Source organism: Drosophila mojavensis, unplaced genomic scaffold (genome assembly GCF_018153725.1).
Source record: "Drosophila mojavensis isolate 15081-1352.22 unplaced genomic scaffold, ASM1815372v1 contig_136, whole genome shotgun sequence".
NCBI classification, from domain to species: Eukaryota; Metazoa; Arthropoda; class Insecta; order Diptera; family Drosophilidae; genus Drosophila; species Drosophila mojavensis.
This window is the reverse complement of record NW_025318667.1, coordinates 28,711,428-28,726,440: the sequence shown is the minus strand read 5'-3', so window position 1 is coordinate 28,726,440 and position 15,013 is coordinate 28,711,428. Positions and strand designations below refer to the sequence as shown.

Sequence of the window (15,013 nt, the reverse complement as noted above, 5' to 3'; positions counted from 1 at the left end):
GCTGCAGCAACAGCTGTCGCCGCAGTTCGCTGTAAATCGAATAGAATTATGCGCCGCAAAGTATGCAATCAAATCGAAATAATCAATTGCGCAGTGTCTTAGCTGACGGCGGATTTCTAATCAGCGCTGACAAAAACAGAAGCGTGGCCAACGAGTCCAACCGACTGCACGATGCGCTGCTAGGCTCAATACTAATGACAGCCAATCAGTTGCAGCTTTCGGGCATACATCCATCTTCTATATAGTTCGGAAATAGAGAGCATCAGCAGTAGCTCTGCTCGACTCTCGTTTTAGTTTGCAGCTTTCATGTCGTGTGAGGGCAAGCTAATACAGCCTGCTTGGATTAGCTGAACAGCGCATTGAGAGTGTTTTGTTAACTGTAAACAGACTGATAAGCGAATGGGCGATTTGGGCGAAGGGAGCGCGAAAGGCGACGCGACGCAGAGGCGAGCACACAGACTGAGCGTGTCAGCAGCAAGGTCCATATCGAATGTGGATTCTGGGTGCGTGCTAAACGGTGGTCAGACAGCGACGTGCTGGCTTAAGAGAACGAAGATGTTGTTGCGCTCGGGACTTCTGTGGCGGCTGGGCGTGCTGGGCGTGCTCTGGGCAGCGCTGATGCTGTGCCAGCTGCGTGGCAGTGCAGCGCGCGTGATCTACTTCAATGCGCTGAGCAGCAATGAGAGCTTGGCGGCCCGGAACGACAGCCTGGATGCCGTGGGCAGGGGCATGCTGTTCGAGTCACGGCGGATGGGCTGCAGGCGTGGATACATGTACGATCATCACAATCGCTGTCGCCGGGTAAGTGAGGCCACCGGCCGTGTGAATATTCGAATTTCCGTGAATTGACTCGCTCGGTGCCGATTGCAGATTGTGTAGCGACCTTTGGACTGGGGCTCGTTACCTTATCGCTTATCCAGAACTCATTAACGTTTAACAAATACATTAAACATACAAAATATAAAAAAAAAGAAGAACGACGTCACAAGACAACCGCCAGCCCATATTTGTCATGATGAAATTACGCGAAATTTCACGAACTGCGCTAGACACTCCATAGATACCAATGCAGATACAAAATACACGACTACAAGATACACAGTGTTCCTAGATAAAGGGAGCAACCGCACGGCGCTGACTCAGTCGTGCGCTTTCGAATCGATAATGGAGCATTTGCCTGCCACTGGCTCGATCACATTTTTGGAAACTTCGATTCATATTGTCATAGCAGCTGCTCTGTGACGTAGCCGGGGGCTTTCTAGGAAAGCCATGAGGCAACCACTGCAGTTGATTACATCTATCGTGGCCCAGCGAGTCATGCTGCCGACGGTGTTTTTGGCCCACAATATGGGCCAGCGGTAATCCCCTCTAATATAGCTCAGTTCGCTCACTCTGCTTTACATTGTATGAGGTTCATACATATATGGTTATGTGGAAAACATATCTCCAATTGCTGATTGCTGTTTAATTAGCTTTATGTTGACTGGTCAGCCGATCGGAAACAAAAACAAGTCAATGTAAGCTAGTTGGAATTAGTCGTCTAACGAATACCCTAGACTAGCATGGCGCTCATTAATGTTAAGCAATTTTTCCATCAAATTCGAATAAGTTTTTCCTGCAATATTATAAGTAAACATAGCCAATTAGTTTATTACATTACATTCACATATATTTAAATTTTCCCCCTTCAAATTTACAGCCCTAAAACTTAATTGATAATGATTTCTCTAAATAAGCGATTATATTTTCAACAAAAATTACATTTCTATACTTATACTTATGCACATTTTTTTCGTGAATTTTGTAGTTTATCTTTCAAATTCTAGCAACAAATTATTATTAATACAATAATTATAATATACTCAAATACTTTGTTCAATAAATTGAATTAAAATTTAATCAATTACTTCTGCTTACTTCCTGGTAAAATTGCCAATTTTTTATTTTCAATAAATGTCTTTGGGATTACTTTGGGCAAAAGATTGTAATAGAGACACAATGGAATTGCAATTAGCTTTTTTAAGTATCCAATGAAAACATTAAGTGGGCTGATTGAAATGTTGTCACATTGCCAAAATTTTCGTTTCTATTTAAGAGCCCGCCGTAATATTTGTATCTCCTGCAGGGTATCTTGAAGTCGACAGGCGAAGGCTCAAGCAACAAATTTTGCAACTTATATTAACGATTCTAAACAATATTAATTTTAAAGTTTACGCTCTTTATAAATGTATATGTCTAGATAAAATAAATATATTTATAGTTGACATTATTCACATACAATTAAACTCATACTATACCAATAAAATTTCATTCATCAATACTGCGTTCATCGCTATCTTATATATTGTATGTTTATACATATGTTCTGGGCAACAGGTGACCGAATTCGTATTGACTAATAAGCAATACGTTGCAATGATTTTCGGACTTTAAGTATATGGTAAACTCAAACGGCAAATGGTATTTATATTTATTTCAAATACGATTTTACTTAAATTTTACTTAAAAGTTTAATTAATATATGAAAAATTAAAGTCTATTATACTTGATTGACTACTTGCAATTAAAAAAGTATTTTTCGTCTGTATATTCAATTTCATATAACACGAAATGGCATTACAATTTTAATTTAACAAAAATATTAGGGAGTTACGAATTTTAGGAAAAAAAAATTAAGCTCGGAATTTAGATGTGAATTCTTATTTGATCTGAATCTACTTTTTAGCTCACGTGATAGAGTCTAAGGTGCAGGGTATTGCATCTTCGGCACTCTGGCTTCTCTTTCTTCTCTTGCAATCTACAATTGGATAGAAGCTCTTACTAAAAAATAGGTATTAGCTCATATACTATTTTCGAGGATCTGCTCGATTGGAGCGATGCCAAATGGTTTTATATTTAGAAGCGCTGCCGCACGTTCCATGCAATATATCAATTAATTCTAATGATAAGCTTCGTTTCTTTGTACCGATACCTAAACTGAAGTTGGGCTTCGCGCGCTGATTTTATTGTCACGTTGAATATTTGTTAAGTACGTAAGGCAAGGCAAAGCAAAGTAAAGCAAAGCAAGACATTCAATTACCCAGATTGCGAATGACATAGTAGCGGCTCTCAGATAAGATTCGCCCATACAGGGTGCTGCCCACAGTCACTCAGTCAGTGGAGTAGCCTGTATAGTTTATCAAGACGGAGACGGAGACGACGCCAATGCTCGGCTGGCAGGCAGAGGCCACTTTTACTTAAGAACTGCTTGCCCAAATCGTATATAATCAGTTAATTGACGGCGTTGGAGCGTATAACTCGGTTGCTACCAGACCAGGCCTACTAGAGCTCCAGCCCCCAATAGCGATTACACAATTTCACATTCTCACGAAAGTGCAACCAACGAGAGAGAGAGAAATATAGTGAGAGAGAGAGAGAGAGAGAACAAGAGTTGAACACAGACAGCAAAAGGGAGTGAGTGCATTGTCACGAGAGAGTGATCAATATCGATAGAGAGAGAGAGCGAGAGAGCCATCAGTAAAGGGAGAACGAGATCATGATGCTGCATCGCATCCATCAATTGCTTCTGTATGCGCTGTGTCTACTCTTCGTGGTCGTGTTGTGTGCTCCAGCACCGAGTGAATCGCGCCGTGTGATCTTCTTCGCGCCACCCGGCATTGCCCGGGGCCAGATACTGGCCACGCACGGCCTGGAGAAGCCCTGCCAGAAGTGCCACATGAGAGACCATCGGGGCAACTGTCGGCGTCTAATATCGTACAGTTCAGGTGTGTATTGAGACCCAGGCCAATGGCCCAGTGTCTTATCTCGAGTGTGCTCAACTCGCTGCTTTTGCCTCTTTCAGATGGCTCGCACTGTTGACATCGCGACCGGATATCGTCAAGCGCTATCAACTGAATCTCCAACTCTCTCAGAAACTAAACATAAACGTCATCAAATCTATTTATTCGCGTTCAGTGCACTATTTATTACATTACTTTCACACCCTACGTTTACCCAAAGACAGTTTTATGGATGTCTGTAACAGTTTTTATTTTATTTTATTTTATTTTATTTTTATTTTTTTTTTGTTGCTTATTACTTAAATAGTTCCTAATAATATATGTACTTACCACAACATTACACAAAAAAAAAAAAAAAAAACGTATTTTTCGTGGCGATTTTTATACTCTAAACATGGCTGAAAATAGGTATTCAGAGTATAGTGGTTTTGTGGAAATCTTTGTAACCGTGTCGATGCGACAGTCCCAAAAACCAAAAATAGCTAGAGCATTACAATTTAAAAAAAAAAAATATTTGTGCAGCTTTGAGTACTGTAGAGTCCTGTGGTGAAATTAGAGGTTTTTAATATTTTCTCACTTAAGTATTGTTTCCTGGTATACATTCATGCATGAAGCCGAAAATGATTCCAAGATCAGATTTGTGTCAGGGTAACTTATAGTCGGTGCTGGCTATGTATGTGTGTGTGATCATAAAGCTTTCAAACAAGTTCAAACAAGTTGTCTTCGGAAAAGATTTCGATCATTTCTTCTAGAGAAGAGTAAGTTTTTGTATAATTATCTTGACGGTTTTTTAAATCAGTTCTGTCAGAAAGTATAAAAATGCCGATTTAGAATACTTTCATCAAGTCAAATCAAAGCTTTTCTGATAAACAAAAACTAGCTCAAGCAATATCCCTTTGTTACATCTGACTTAAGTGTGGATTATATCTAAAGATCCCCATGCCACACTTTACATTTTTGAAGATATCTTCATGGCTAATTATGTACGTAGTACACCTCACAGACCATATCAATTCGAGCCACGATAGCTTACATCGTATCGAAGTAGTCGGTCGGAGAAGCTTTTGTATTGAAGTGGTGCCAGTAAGCCCTTTCTTTACATGGGAATTACTATATTTTGCGTGGCAGTAAAAAGACATTGAACCGCACCAGTAGAGGGAAGGATAGATGAACGTGGTTTTACTAACCTTATATCAAAACAATAAATAAATGAACTGGCATATCAGCATTTTATCAGATAAGTAGAGAAAAGAACAACTGAGCATTCGATTCTCCCAAGGCTGATGATTGTTTAGATTTTAATGTGATCAAGAAAATCTTTTGAAAAGACTTTTAAGATGTCCAAATCAATAAAAGACAATGTATTAGCATTGTTGAAGTAATCCTTGGTTTTCTGCTCGTTTGCCTACAAAAATTGAAGGAGAACTCTGAAAATTTACAATAAGTAGATTATGACCTACATCTAATAATTTTTATACCCTGAACCCATTTTCAATGGGAAATCAGGGTATAATGGTTTTGTTGAAATGTATGTAACAGGGAGAAGGAGGCGTGGTAGACCCCACAAAGTATATATATTCTTGATCAGGGCGACGAGCTGAGTTGATTTGGCCCTGTCCGTCTCTGTCTGTCCGTCTGTCCGTCTGTCCGTCCGTCCGTCTGTCCGTCTGTCCGTATGTATGAACGCGTCGATTTCAGAAGATATAAGAGCTAGAGACTTCAAATTTTTTTTTAAATGTTCGTAATTACAGCGCGCATATCAAGTTTATCATTAAAAATCGATAACTCATCCCGATCTTTTTTATCGATAAAAAACCTTATCGAAAACCAGTTAGAAAATTATATCTTCTACACCTTTATTGCTAGTCTCCAAATTTTTAATGTATGCTTATATGCAATTTATACAATTTCGGTTTTTGTTAAAATTTACCCCTCACCCTCACTTTTGTAAAAAGCGTATTTCAATAACTAGAGACTTGTGCTTTAGCAATTACATGCATATCCGTGTCATAATCATAATCTGAAAGTTTCATGAAGATCGCACGTCCACAAAAAAGTTATTAAGCAATTAAGTTCTCAGAGTAAGCGCTCACTGCCGCCCATGCGTGTTTATGCTTGTGTGTGTATATGTATGTAATTGTTTGTGTATGTGTGTGTGTGTGTGTGTGTATGTGTGTATTATGTGTGTGTATGTATGCCTGTGTGTGCGTGCGTGCGTGCGTGTGTGTGTGTGTGTGTGTGCGTGGTTCTTGTGTAAGCTGAAAGACGCGAAAAATTATTGAAATAGCTATTACTCCAAGGGTTCAGGGGATCTCGTAGTCGAGTAGTCTCGACTAGAGCTTTCTTACTTGTTTAAAATGGCATTGGGGTATGGGGCATAAGAGAATTCTGCATAGATTCCATTTTTTTTTTTTTTATTATAATCTTGTTTTAATAACTTGAAATTTTCGTATAGATTGACAATAAATATAGATATAAACATTATGAACTACGTTACGCCGTCTGGGAGTATCCACATATATCTTTAAATTTGATCTATATTTATATTTGACAGTTATCTGAACTATATGAAATGGGAAAGTGACCAAATATTGATAGTGTATTGATTTAAATCATGCTAGACTTTTTGGGTATTGATATTAACAAATTTTGGAATGATGTTATAATTTATTTTTTGTAAGTCGGTAAGCATACAAGACAATAGAAATATATCGATCGTTCTGAATGTCAAAATATTGAATTTTAATTCAATACAACCTGCTCATCGTGGCAGCTCCATTTTCCAGATCTCTTCTACCCACATTCTTGAGTATATGGAGAATACATAAGACTCATTGCTATCATCAGTCTTGGTTCGGTTAAGAGCCTAGATTGTATAAAGTATATTTTTTGAATTTTATCAGCGTAGAGCAAGATGCTGAAAGATTTTGTTGATTTCCACCTTTTTATGAAAGATTATCAAATGTCAAATGACTCAATTCTAGTCAAGGGAAGTATTGCGAAAAAGAACATATTTTACACACACTAACTAACGGCTATTTCAGCTCAGCACGCAACAAAAATACACTTTTAAGAAAATCTTTATGATGCGATAAAGCGAGAAAGCGATTCAGAATCGATTACAGCGATTACATGTAAGCGATTCAAGCGATTAAATGTAAATCTGCATGCAGAGCTCTCTCGCGAATTGTCGCTCATTATCGCATCGCTTATCGCGTCCACTCTGACATCATTTATATATCTGATTACCAATAAAGTATTTAATTTATAACAAGTAAGAAAGCTCTAGTCGAGACTGCTCGACTACGAGATCCCCTGAACCCTTCGAGCAATAGCTATTTCAATCATTTTTCTTTCTGCTTACACAAGACTAACGCACACACACAAACACACACACGTTTATAGTATTTGAAATACGCCTTTTACAAAGGAGAGGGGGTAAATTTTGACAAAAATCTAAATTCCATAAAGGCAAGTTATCGATTTTAAAGCAAAGCTACTACTACTTTGCTTGACCAGCTAGTAGCTAAAATAGAATAACTTCACAACAGAGAGTCATCTGACATAACTATAGTAACGGCTAGAAAATCCAGAAATCAATCGCAATTCTTAAAATATGCTAGAAGGCACGCTCTGTACGCATAGAATAAACGGTGAATGTGGGCACATGTGTATAGAAAAATCGCCCTAATCTGTAACTAGCTTGCAGCCGGTATCCAAAATATTTAATAATTATACTTGTAATTTAAAGATCCTATTTGCAAAGATATACTAAATATAAATAGAAATAGCTATCAATGAATACGAATGCGTATTCTGCAATCGGTAACGCCCGACTGCAAAGTTCTTACTCTTTGTTGTTACAATATAAACAGAAGATCTAATTGTTTATTTAGTATTTTAGGATTTAGTATTAAGTATCTAATCAATTCTATTCAATATATAGTATTTAGTATCCAAACAGTGAGCTGTTTTATTCTACGTGAGTGTAATTATAAACGTCAGTTATATAATGAGATCACTTTTAACAATGTGTATATGTTATTTAGCATTTAATTCAGGCTGCGATCTATTGCAGTCTTTTATTTTATATTTTATCCTACTTCGGTTTGCTCAAGTTGATAGCCAGCCTTAGATCTGATTAGCATATTTCTGGTTACACATGGCAGAAACGAAACTGACGGGGAGGGGTTGCCGATTGCAAAGCTTTCGATTCCCAAGTTTTGCAGTATATTTTCAGGCATGAGCTGCAATTGCGAATAATTTTGTAGGAATATGGCCGGAAGTTTGATTTCACGGACCATGACGTAACCGATTTGTGGACGCAGCGCAACGCATTGTCGTGGAATTCGCCGAGTGAATTCCCGCACGCTTTCGTCACAGACTGTGTGTGCTGGTGTGAGTGGCTGGCGGCTGTTCATTACTAAGATACAAAAATAGAAGCGACTGGCCGCTGCCAGTAACAGTCCAGGGGCAACAAATGTGGTTTCCACTGGCTGGTATGTAGAGGAGCTCGCCAGCCCATGCCTATCGCGTATCTTATCAGCGAGCGGATCGTGTGGAATGCCCTTATCTAATCTGACAGCGGCGCATTAAGTATTGAAAACATCGACAGGGCAGCGTCGACTACAATTACGACTACAGCCACAACATCGACGATCGCATGCAGTCGTAGTCAGTCCAGCGTCGAAAGAATCCCGCACGCCCGGTCCGAACAAACAACGAAAATAAGCAAAACCAAAGCCAAAGCCAAAAAAATAGCCAAAGCCAAAACCAAACCAAGTGAACTCTGCCATCTCGCCAATCCGCCGATCAACATGCAACTGCAACGCCTGATTCTCGCCGTGGGATGTGCTCTCATACTGCTGCTCGGCCAGTGCAGCCAATCGACAGAGGCGCGTCGCCTTATCTTCTACAGTCCGCGCAGCAAGACGCTAACCGGCCAGCTGCTCATCTCAAGTCGGGTTAAGCGACCCTGTCCGGCGGGTAAAATGCGCGATCATCGTGATCGCTGTCGGCGCGCCGTGATCTTTGCGCGAAACAAGTGAAGTGAGTGGGGCAGAGAAGAGTCGTATTCTTCGGGTTATTATTATAATTTTTTTTTTTTTTATTCGCTAGGCACTTACGATTTAATTTATTATAATTGTACTGTAGTAGTTATACTATGTTTGTTTTTAGTATTTATTGATTATTGTAATTTATGCACATCCACGCAGTAGTATTAACAGTTGTAAGCTGTGTAATGCATGTAACGAACATGTAGACAAATAAACGATACCTATACCTCATAAAGATAATGCACTTTTCCGGGCTATATTCGACTATACAAATATTCTATACAAGATTGTGAACAGTGATATTTGTGCTTCGATTAGAGATGCGAGACTACAAGTGTTTGCCAATGTTAAGGCTTGGAGATCGTGTAATCTTAACCAAAGACGCAAAATTTCTCTCATCTGGAAGTCGCAGTCTATATATGTGTATACTTAATGGCTATCATTCCGTCTCATCTTAGATCAAGATTCTAAAAATATCTGTAAATTAAATGAAGTTCATACAAAATAGATCTCTGTAAATTTAACAAGAGTTACTGAAACAATAAAAGTCCAACTATGATCAGAGCATCCAGTTTGTAATATTTCTTAATTTTCAGAAAGATAGGATGTAATCATGATGTGAGTAGACGATTCAGTAGCCAGCGACGCTTAGACAACTACTCGGCTCATTACCCTGATTAACAGTGTTTTCCAGTATACCCTCTATTAGCTCATGATGAATGGGTAAAAATAATAAAAGCCCATGTATATGTTTTATGAACAGTGCTGGCAGTGACTTGAAGCTGTCGTATGTTTGGCTGCGAGGTATTACCCTACTATGATTGGCAGCTCGCTGATGTCATCAAAACTTTCCATCAAATTGAATAATCTTTAGTTTTCAGCCAATCAACTGATGATTTGTTTGTTCTTTCCTTGAATGTCCGTAGCTCGTATCTAAGTCATAGGCATAGTATTTAATTTAAGGCTGTTCTTTCATCTAAGACAAAGACTCGTATTGATCGACTATTGAATTTGCAAGGGGCAAGGGGATCGATCTTATCGAATAAAGTCAGCTGGAGAAAAGAAATGATTAAATGGAAACAAAAACTTTGAATTTCTAGGGTTTTAACTTATTTTCGCTTATACACGAATTCAACAATTTTTTTTATCAAATTTATGGTATTTGACTTGTGGCGTTATCTACGGAATGACCCCACACAGAAAAAGGTGTTTAGCCAAGGGCTTATCGACATTTAAGGTGTTCCACAAGCCGGAAAACTAATTTCAGTGAATGCTTTTAGAGCAAACACTATTCAAATTGAAAAATTTAATAAAGTCGCCCGATAAGATCGATCCGTAAATGTATTCTCTGCGTGACAATCAATATGCTCATAATTAAGGGAATAGGCGAATTTGCAGAATTATATTAACAAAACGCAGACCGTAGACCGTAAATCGAGTTAATGACGTCAAACTCCTGTTAATTACACTCTGTCGTGTGTGTTTTAAGCAATCTCTAGATCTATCAATCGTGACAAACGGCAATGCGCAGAAATCAAAATGTGTCCATTTTTAGTCGCGTTTTATGTTCGTTTTTTGTTGGTGACATAATTTTCACTAAACTCATTGAAAATATATAATATATAAGAGCTTACTTTATGAGTTCACCTATGATATTGCGGCATCAAATTTGCATATTCAAATTATCAAAATGTTCTACATTTACAAATGTACAAGTGCTTGTCTGGAAATACGAAAACTGCAGCTGGTACTAATAAATCTGTCGAAAATAGCTTACATAATACGTAGAATTCTTGTATTCTGAGAATAGTGAAAACTAGAGGCAATAAAAAACAAAACTGGTGAATCTTGAAAGTGTGGAAAATATATAAGAAATATTATTGTCGGGTATAGCCGACCTTGCAAGTGCTAGTGGGTATACAAAAGTGTGTTCCGATTTGCTTTCGTAGTTCATATGTCTTGTATTTAGAAAATATTGGGAACTTAGGACAATAATTTAAAAAATAAAAATAAAAATAAAAACAAGTAAGAAGGCTCCAGTCGAGACTGCTCGACTAGGAGATACCCTGAACCCTCTAAGCTGATATTCTAATCATTCTGCACTTCTTTTATGCACATGCATCCACACGCACGCATAAGCCCGTGCTCTGCTAACTGCGCAGTAAGCAGCGACTGCGCTTGGGCTGCGCTGCAGTGTGGGCAGTATTATGAGAATTTCTTTGTTGAATAATTTCTTTTGTGGACAAACGATCTTAATGAAACTTTCAGAACGTAATCATAATGTTCAAATGTATGTACATTCTAAAGCACAAGTCTCTAGTACTTGAAATGCGTTTTTTCCAAATTGTAGGCGAAGGGGGCGTGGTATCCAAAATCTGTAAATGACAAAATCTATGTATCCATTAACTTTATATACAACGCAAATTTGAAGTCTCCAGGTCTAAAAGTGTTCAAACTAGGCTGAAAAAACCAAGTCGATTTTTCGATTATTCTCGATAAAAAAGTTATCGGATGAGTTATCGAAAAAATAAAGCAAACTTGTACTGCCTATGGTATACACGAGTATGCATGCCAAATTTCAGCTCTCTAGCTCTTATATCTTCTGAGATCCTTTTGCTCATACGGACGGACGGACGGACGGACGGACGGACGGACAGACGGACAGACGGACAGGGCTATATCGACTCAGCTCGTCGTCCTGATCAAGAATATATATACTTTAAGGGGTCTGCGATGATTCCTTCTGCCTGTTACATACTTTTCACAAAACCATTATACCCTGATATCCCATTTTCAATGGATTCAGGGTATAAAAATAAAATAAAAATAAATAAATAAAATTGTGAATTGATAATTCGATCGAATATTATCTCTATAGAATGTTGAAACTGCAGAAAATATATAAGGAATATTTTAGTCGGGTGTAACTGCTTATGCAATGCTCGTTCAAAAAGTCAAACATCGAAAATGGTATTTTAGGTCAAGTCAATATGCATGCTATGAACGAGTATCGCTATAAAGAATTGAGCTGATGAGAATAGTAAATTACTATTAGTAATATAAGCAATCGGATCAACTATCACCTATGGGCCCGATTTTGCTGCAGCATCGCTGTTGCTCTCAATGGTGTGCTCGATCCAGTCGACGTAGCTGCTGACTCTGGTGTAGACGCCTGGGAAGTCGGACACTCCGCAATACCTTTTGCCATAGGATACGATGCCGGCCTGGTAGACGAAGCGTTCCCTCTGGGGCGTGTAGGCCTCGACGGTGAGCGGACCGCCCGAGTCGCCGGAGCAGGAGTCGACGTGAATGCCGCCCGAGGCGCAGAACTGGCCTTCGGAGAGCGTGTAGTCGTGTTTGCGCAAGGACGTGCGGCACTGCTCCTGCGGCTGCACATAGAGCACGGCCTTGAGCTTGACCTCGCTCGGCTTGTTGTCGTGCTCGGTCAGACCCCAGCCGGAGACATCCACAGCGCTGCCCACCAGCTGATCGGCGCGCGAGCCTCGCACGGGCGGCAGGCACACTGGCTCCACGTGCGGCAGCTGGCTCCAGTCGACGGGCTGTGCGAGACGCAGCAGTGCGATGTCGTGGGTCAAGTTGGCCACGTCGAACTGCGGATGCACCAGCTGCCGATCGATGCTTGCTTGGATGTGGCGCGGCGCACACTCTCGCTGGCCGTTCCAGGCCGTTAGGCAGTCCGGGTCGCTGGTCTTGTTCCACTCGCCCAGCCGGGCGCCGGTCAGTCTTCGATGGCCGCCCACGAAGCTCTGGTGCACGCAATGCGCTGCGGTGAGCAGCCAGCGCTGAGCGATGAACGAGGCGCCGCAGCTGTGTTGCTTCTGTCCGCCGGCGATCAATGTATACTCCAGCAGCGTGGTCCAGGGAAACTCCAGAAGACCCGTTATGTGGCCGCCGTACACCTTGAATGCAAATGAGGTGCCGCAATGCGGGTGCCTGGGCAGTTCATCGGGCGTGGCGGGTGCAGCTGGGAAGGCCCTTCCCTGTTTCACGGCTGATGAGTTCTTTTGCGAGCGACCTGCCAGCAAAGGCAACACGCTTTGCTCACGTGGACAACAAATCTGCAAGGGATAGATCAATTCGAGTGTGAATGGCCATGGCTGTCTGCTTTTGCTGTGTGGACTCTCTGTATTTGGATGCGCGCTAGCCATAGATCGCATACTAGGTACAGCCTGTTGACAGTTTGTTTCGGCAGCTCGTTGTGTCTATAGATAACCCTCAATAACTCTATCACAGCTGCAATGTGTCAATTTTGTGATCTGATCATCCCCAATGGACTCGACTAATCCATCCCTACAATAAAGGCTACCGGCTGATATTCATATTTTCCAATTCTTGTTCGAGCCATCCACATATCAGCAATTACATTCATACGTTTACTCGTTTCTTCTTCTTGCTGTCAGTCAAGTGAGTTGATGTCTCTCTTTCTACCCTTCCCTCCACTATCCATATCAGATGGACGAGTTCCCGTTGACTAATTGTATCGACCTAGCCACATCATGTCTATTACATAGATGCTAATAGTTTCTGCCTTCCGCTGTCTGTCACTCCCGACACTGAACTCACCAACTCAGGGCGCTGCTGTGAGCGACAAACCCTTTTGCCAGCCGCCTTTAGCAAGTTCACATCGTAGAAATCACAATTGCTGCTGTAGACACAACGTCCGGAGCCGTAGTTATCCGTATTGCAGTTTCCGAAGTATACCTCTGCTAATTGGATAAGAGTTGTATGACTGCATATTCCCAGGCTGATCTACTTACTACTCGCGCTGTCCGCTCCAATCTGCTGTGCCCTCAGCTGGGCGGCCGCCAGCAGCAGTGTCAGCGACAGCAGCGCATGTGACGTCATCGATGGCTGATTGCAGCTAACCACAATTCCGGAGCTGATACTAGAGCTTGATTGAACTCAGCGATTGAATTGCGCTAAATCAACTATTCACAGCAGAGCTGGCAAATCGACTCAGAGACAGCGCGAGTGGAGCTGACCTCCGAGTGGCTGGCGTCAGATTTTGTTGCTCTCTGCCTCTCTCATTGATTAGCAATTACACTAACTCATTTTCAATTGAAAAAACCAGCTTAGGTGTTTGATTTCTACGGACTTACACTGCAATTAAGCAAGATGGCTTTGATCGGTAAAAGGTGCAAAGCTCAGACGAACCTAAACGTATTCCATTATATATGTACATAGCGCAATTCGCATTATGTAAGAAGTTCTCTTGCGACAAACATTTATTACAATTACATCAAGCTGTAGTTACAGTAGCCAAACCCAATCACGTTTGGAATAAAACAATATCATAATCTTTATATAATTATAATTACATTAAGCATATAAAAGCATCACCTCTCTCTCTCACTCTCTTTTCGGCTATAACATATTTCCGATTGGCTCTAATAGGGGATCTACAATTAGCTTACATAGCATCAAATTTATTGACATAAAAGTTCACTTTGATTGAAATTTACCTAAAAATGTTTTTACATATAAGTTAAGCTTTGGGTTTATTTTATACTTGAGATATACTTTAACATTTTCCATATTTGTTATATATATTATACAAGCTCTTTTCGACATTATAAAATGGTGACACACTGACATATATAATACGCAATCTGAAGAATAATTAATTAATCGAAATATAATAATTGAAAACCATGTCAAATAAGCTCTTTAAAGACCTAACGATCTCTCCTATACTCACAAACAAGTGCCTTTTTAACATCTCATTGAATATTCCAATACAAGTTGCTGCATAGCAATAGCAAACTAGAAAAGCATTCAATCAAACCTTAAATAAAGTCTAGTTTTCCATTTTAATATATGTATACTAGTAAGAAAGCTCTCGACGAGACTGCTCGACTACGAGATCCTTCTGAGCTGATATCCAATAATTCGTTGCGTCTCTTCACATACACACATACGCATGCATCATGGTCTAAAAAGGGTTTTACAAATGGAACATGACCACCAGAACATAATACATTATGTGGTCTTGCATTTCAACAAACCCAGTATAACCTGATTTCCCGTTTTCAATTGGTTGGAGGTATTAAGAGAAATTGTAACGACAGTCTAAGTAGTGTTAAATAGAACACTGAACAGACAGCAAAATAGCGATTTGTTGGAGTAAGTGTAGTGAATAATTTCATCAAGCGAATA

General features: G+C 40.0%; 4 protein-coding genes across 7 annotated transcripts; 3 read left to right on the top strand and 1 right to left on the bottom strand.

Annotated features, from left to right (window-relative positions):
- The first annotated feature begins 460 nt into the window (after positions 1-460).
- On the top strand, positions 461-1,899 carry LOC6584909. The gene is made up of 2 exons (XM_002010513.4): positions 461-801; positions 871-1,899. Exons 1-2 carry the CDS (start codon positions 556-558, stop codon positions 877-879), a joined length of 255 nt encoding a protein of 84 aa, XP_002010549.3. The 5' UTR covers positions 461-555; the 3' UTR covers positions 880-1,899.
- Positions 1,900-3,263: 1,364 nt separating this feature from the next.
- LOC6584908 lies at positions 3,264-4,071 on the top strand. 2 transcript variants are annotated; one of them, XM_044011439.1, is made up of 3 exons: positions 3,264-3,474; positions 3,516-3,764; positions 3,842-4,071. In XM_044011439.1, exons 2-3 carry the CDS (start codon positions 3,536-3,538, stop codon positions 3,856-3,858), a joined length of 246 nt encoding a protein of 81 aa, XP_043867374.1. In that variant the 5' UTR covers positions 3,264-3,474; positions 3,516-3,535; the 3' UTR covers positions 3,859-4,071. The 2 variants fall into 2 exon arrangements, with proteins under 2 accessions (XP_043867374.1, XP_002010548.1); XM_002010512.4 differs by having other exon boundaries at positions 3,265-3,764; positions 3,842-4,070.
- A 4,259-nt stretch (positions 4,072-8,330) lies between these two features.
- Positions 8,331-9,400, top strand: LOC116804499. The gene has a single exon (XM_032732364.2). It carries the CDS (start codon positions 8,597-8,599, stop codon positions 8,825-8,827), a length of 231 nt encoding a protein of 76 aa, XP_032588255.1. The 5' UTR covers positions 8,331-8,596; the 3' UTR covers positions 8,828-9,400.
- Positions 9,401-11,676: 2,276 nt separating this feature from the next.
- On the bottom strand, positions 11,677-13,809 carry LOC6584906 (serine protease easter). 3 transcript variants are annotated; one of them, XM_015161652.2, is made up of 4 exons: positions 13,615-13,809; positions 13,421-13,563; positions 11,920-12,915; positions 11,677-11,864 (listed from the first exon to the last, which is right to left on the bottom strand). In XM_015161652.2, exons 1-3 carry the CDS (start codon positions 13,700-13,702, stop codon positions 11,920-11,922), a joined length of 1,227 nt encoding a protein of 408 aa, XP_015017138.1. In that variant the 5' UTR covers positions 13,703-13,809; the 3' UTR covers positions 11,677-11,864. The 3 variants fall into 3 exon arrangements, with proteins under 3 accessions (XP_015017138.1, XP_015017139.1, XP_002010546.1); XM_015161653.2 differs by having other exon boundaries at positions 11,677-12,915; XM_002010510.3 differs by having other exon boundaries at positions 11,677-12,915; positions 13,421-13,560; positions 13,615-13,808.
- Between the last annotated feature and the right edge of the window lie 1,204 nt (positions 13,810-15,013).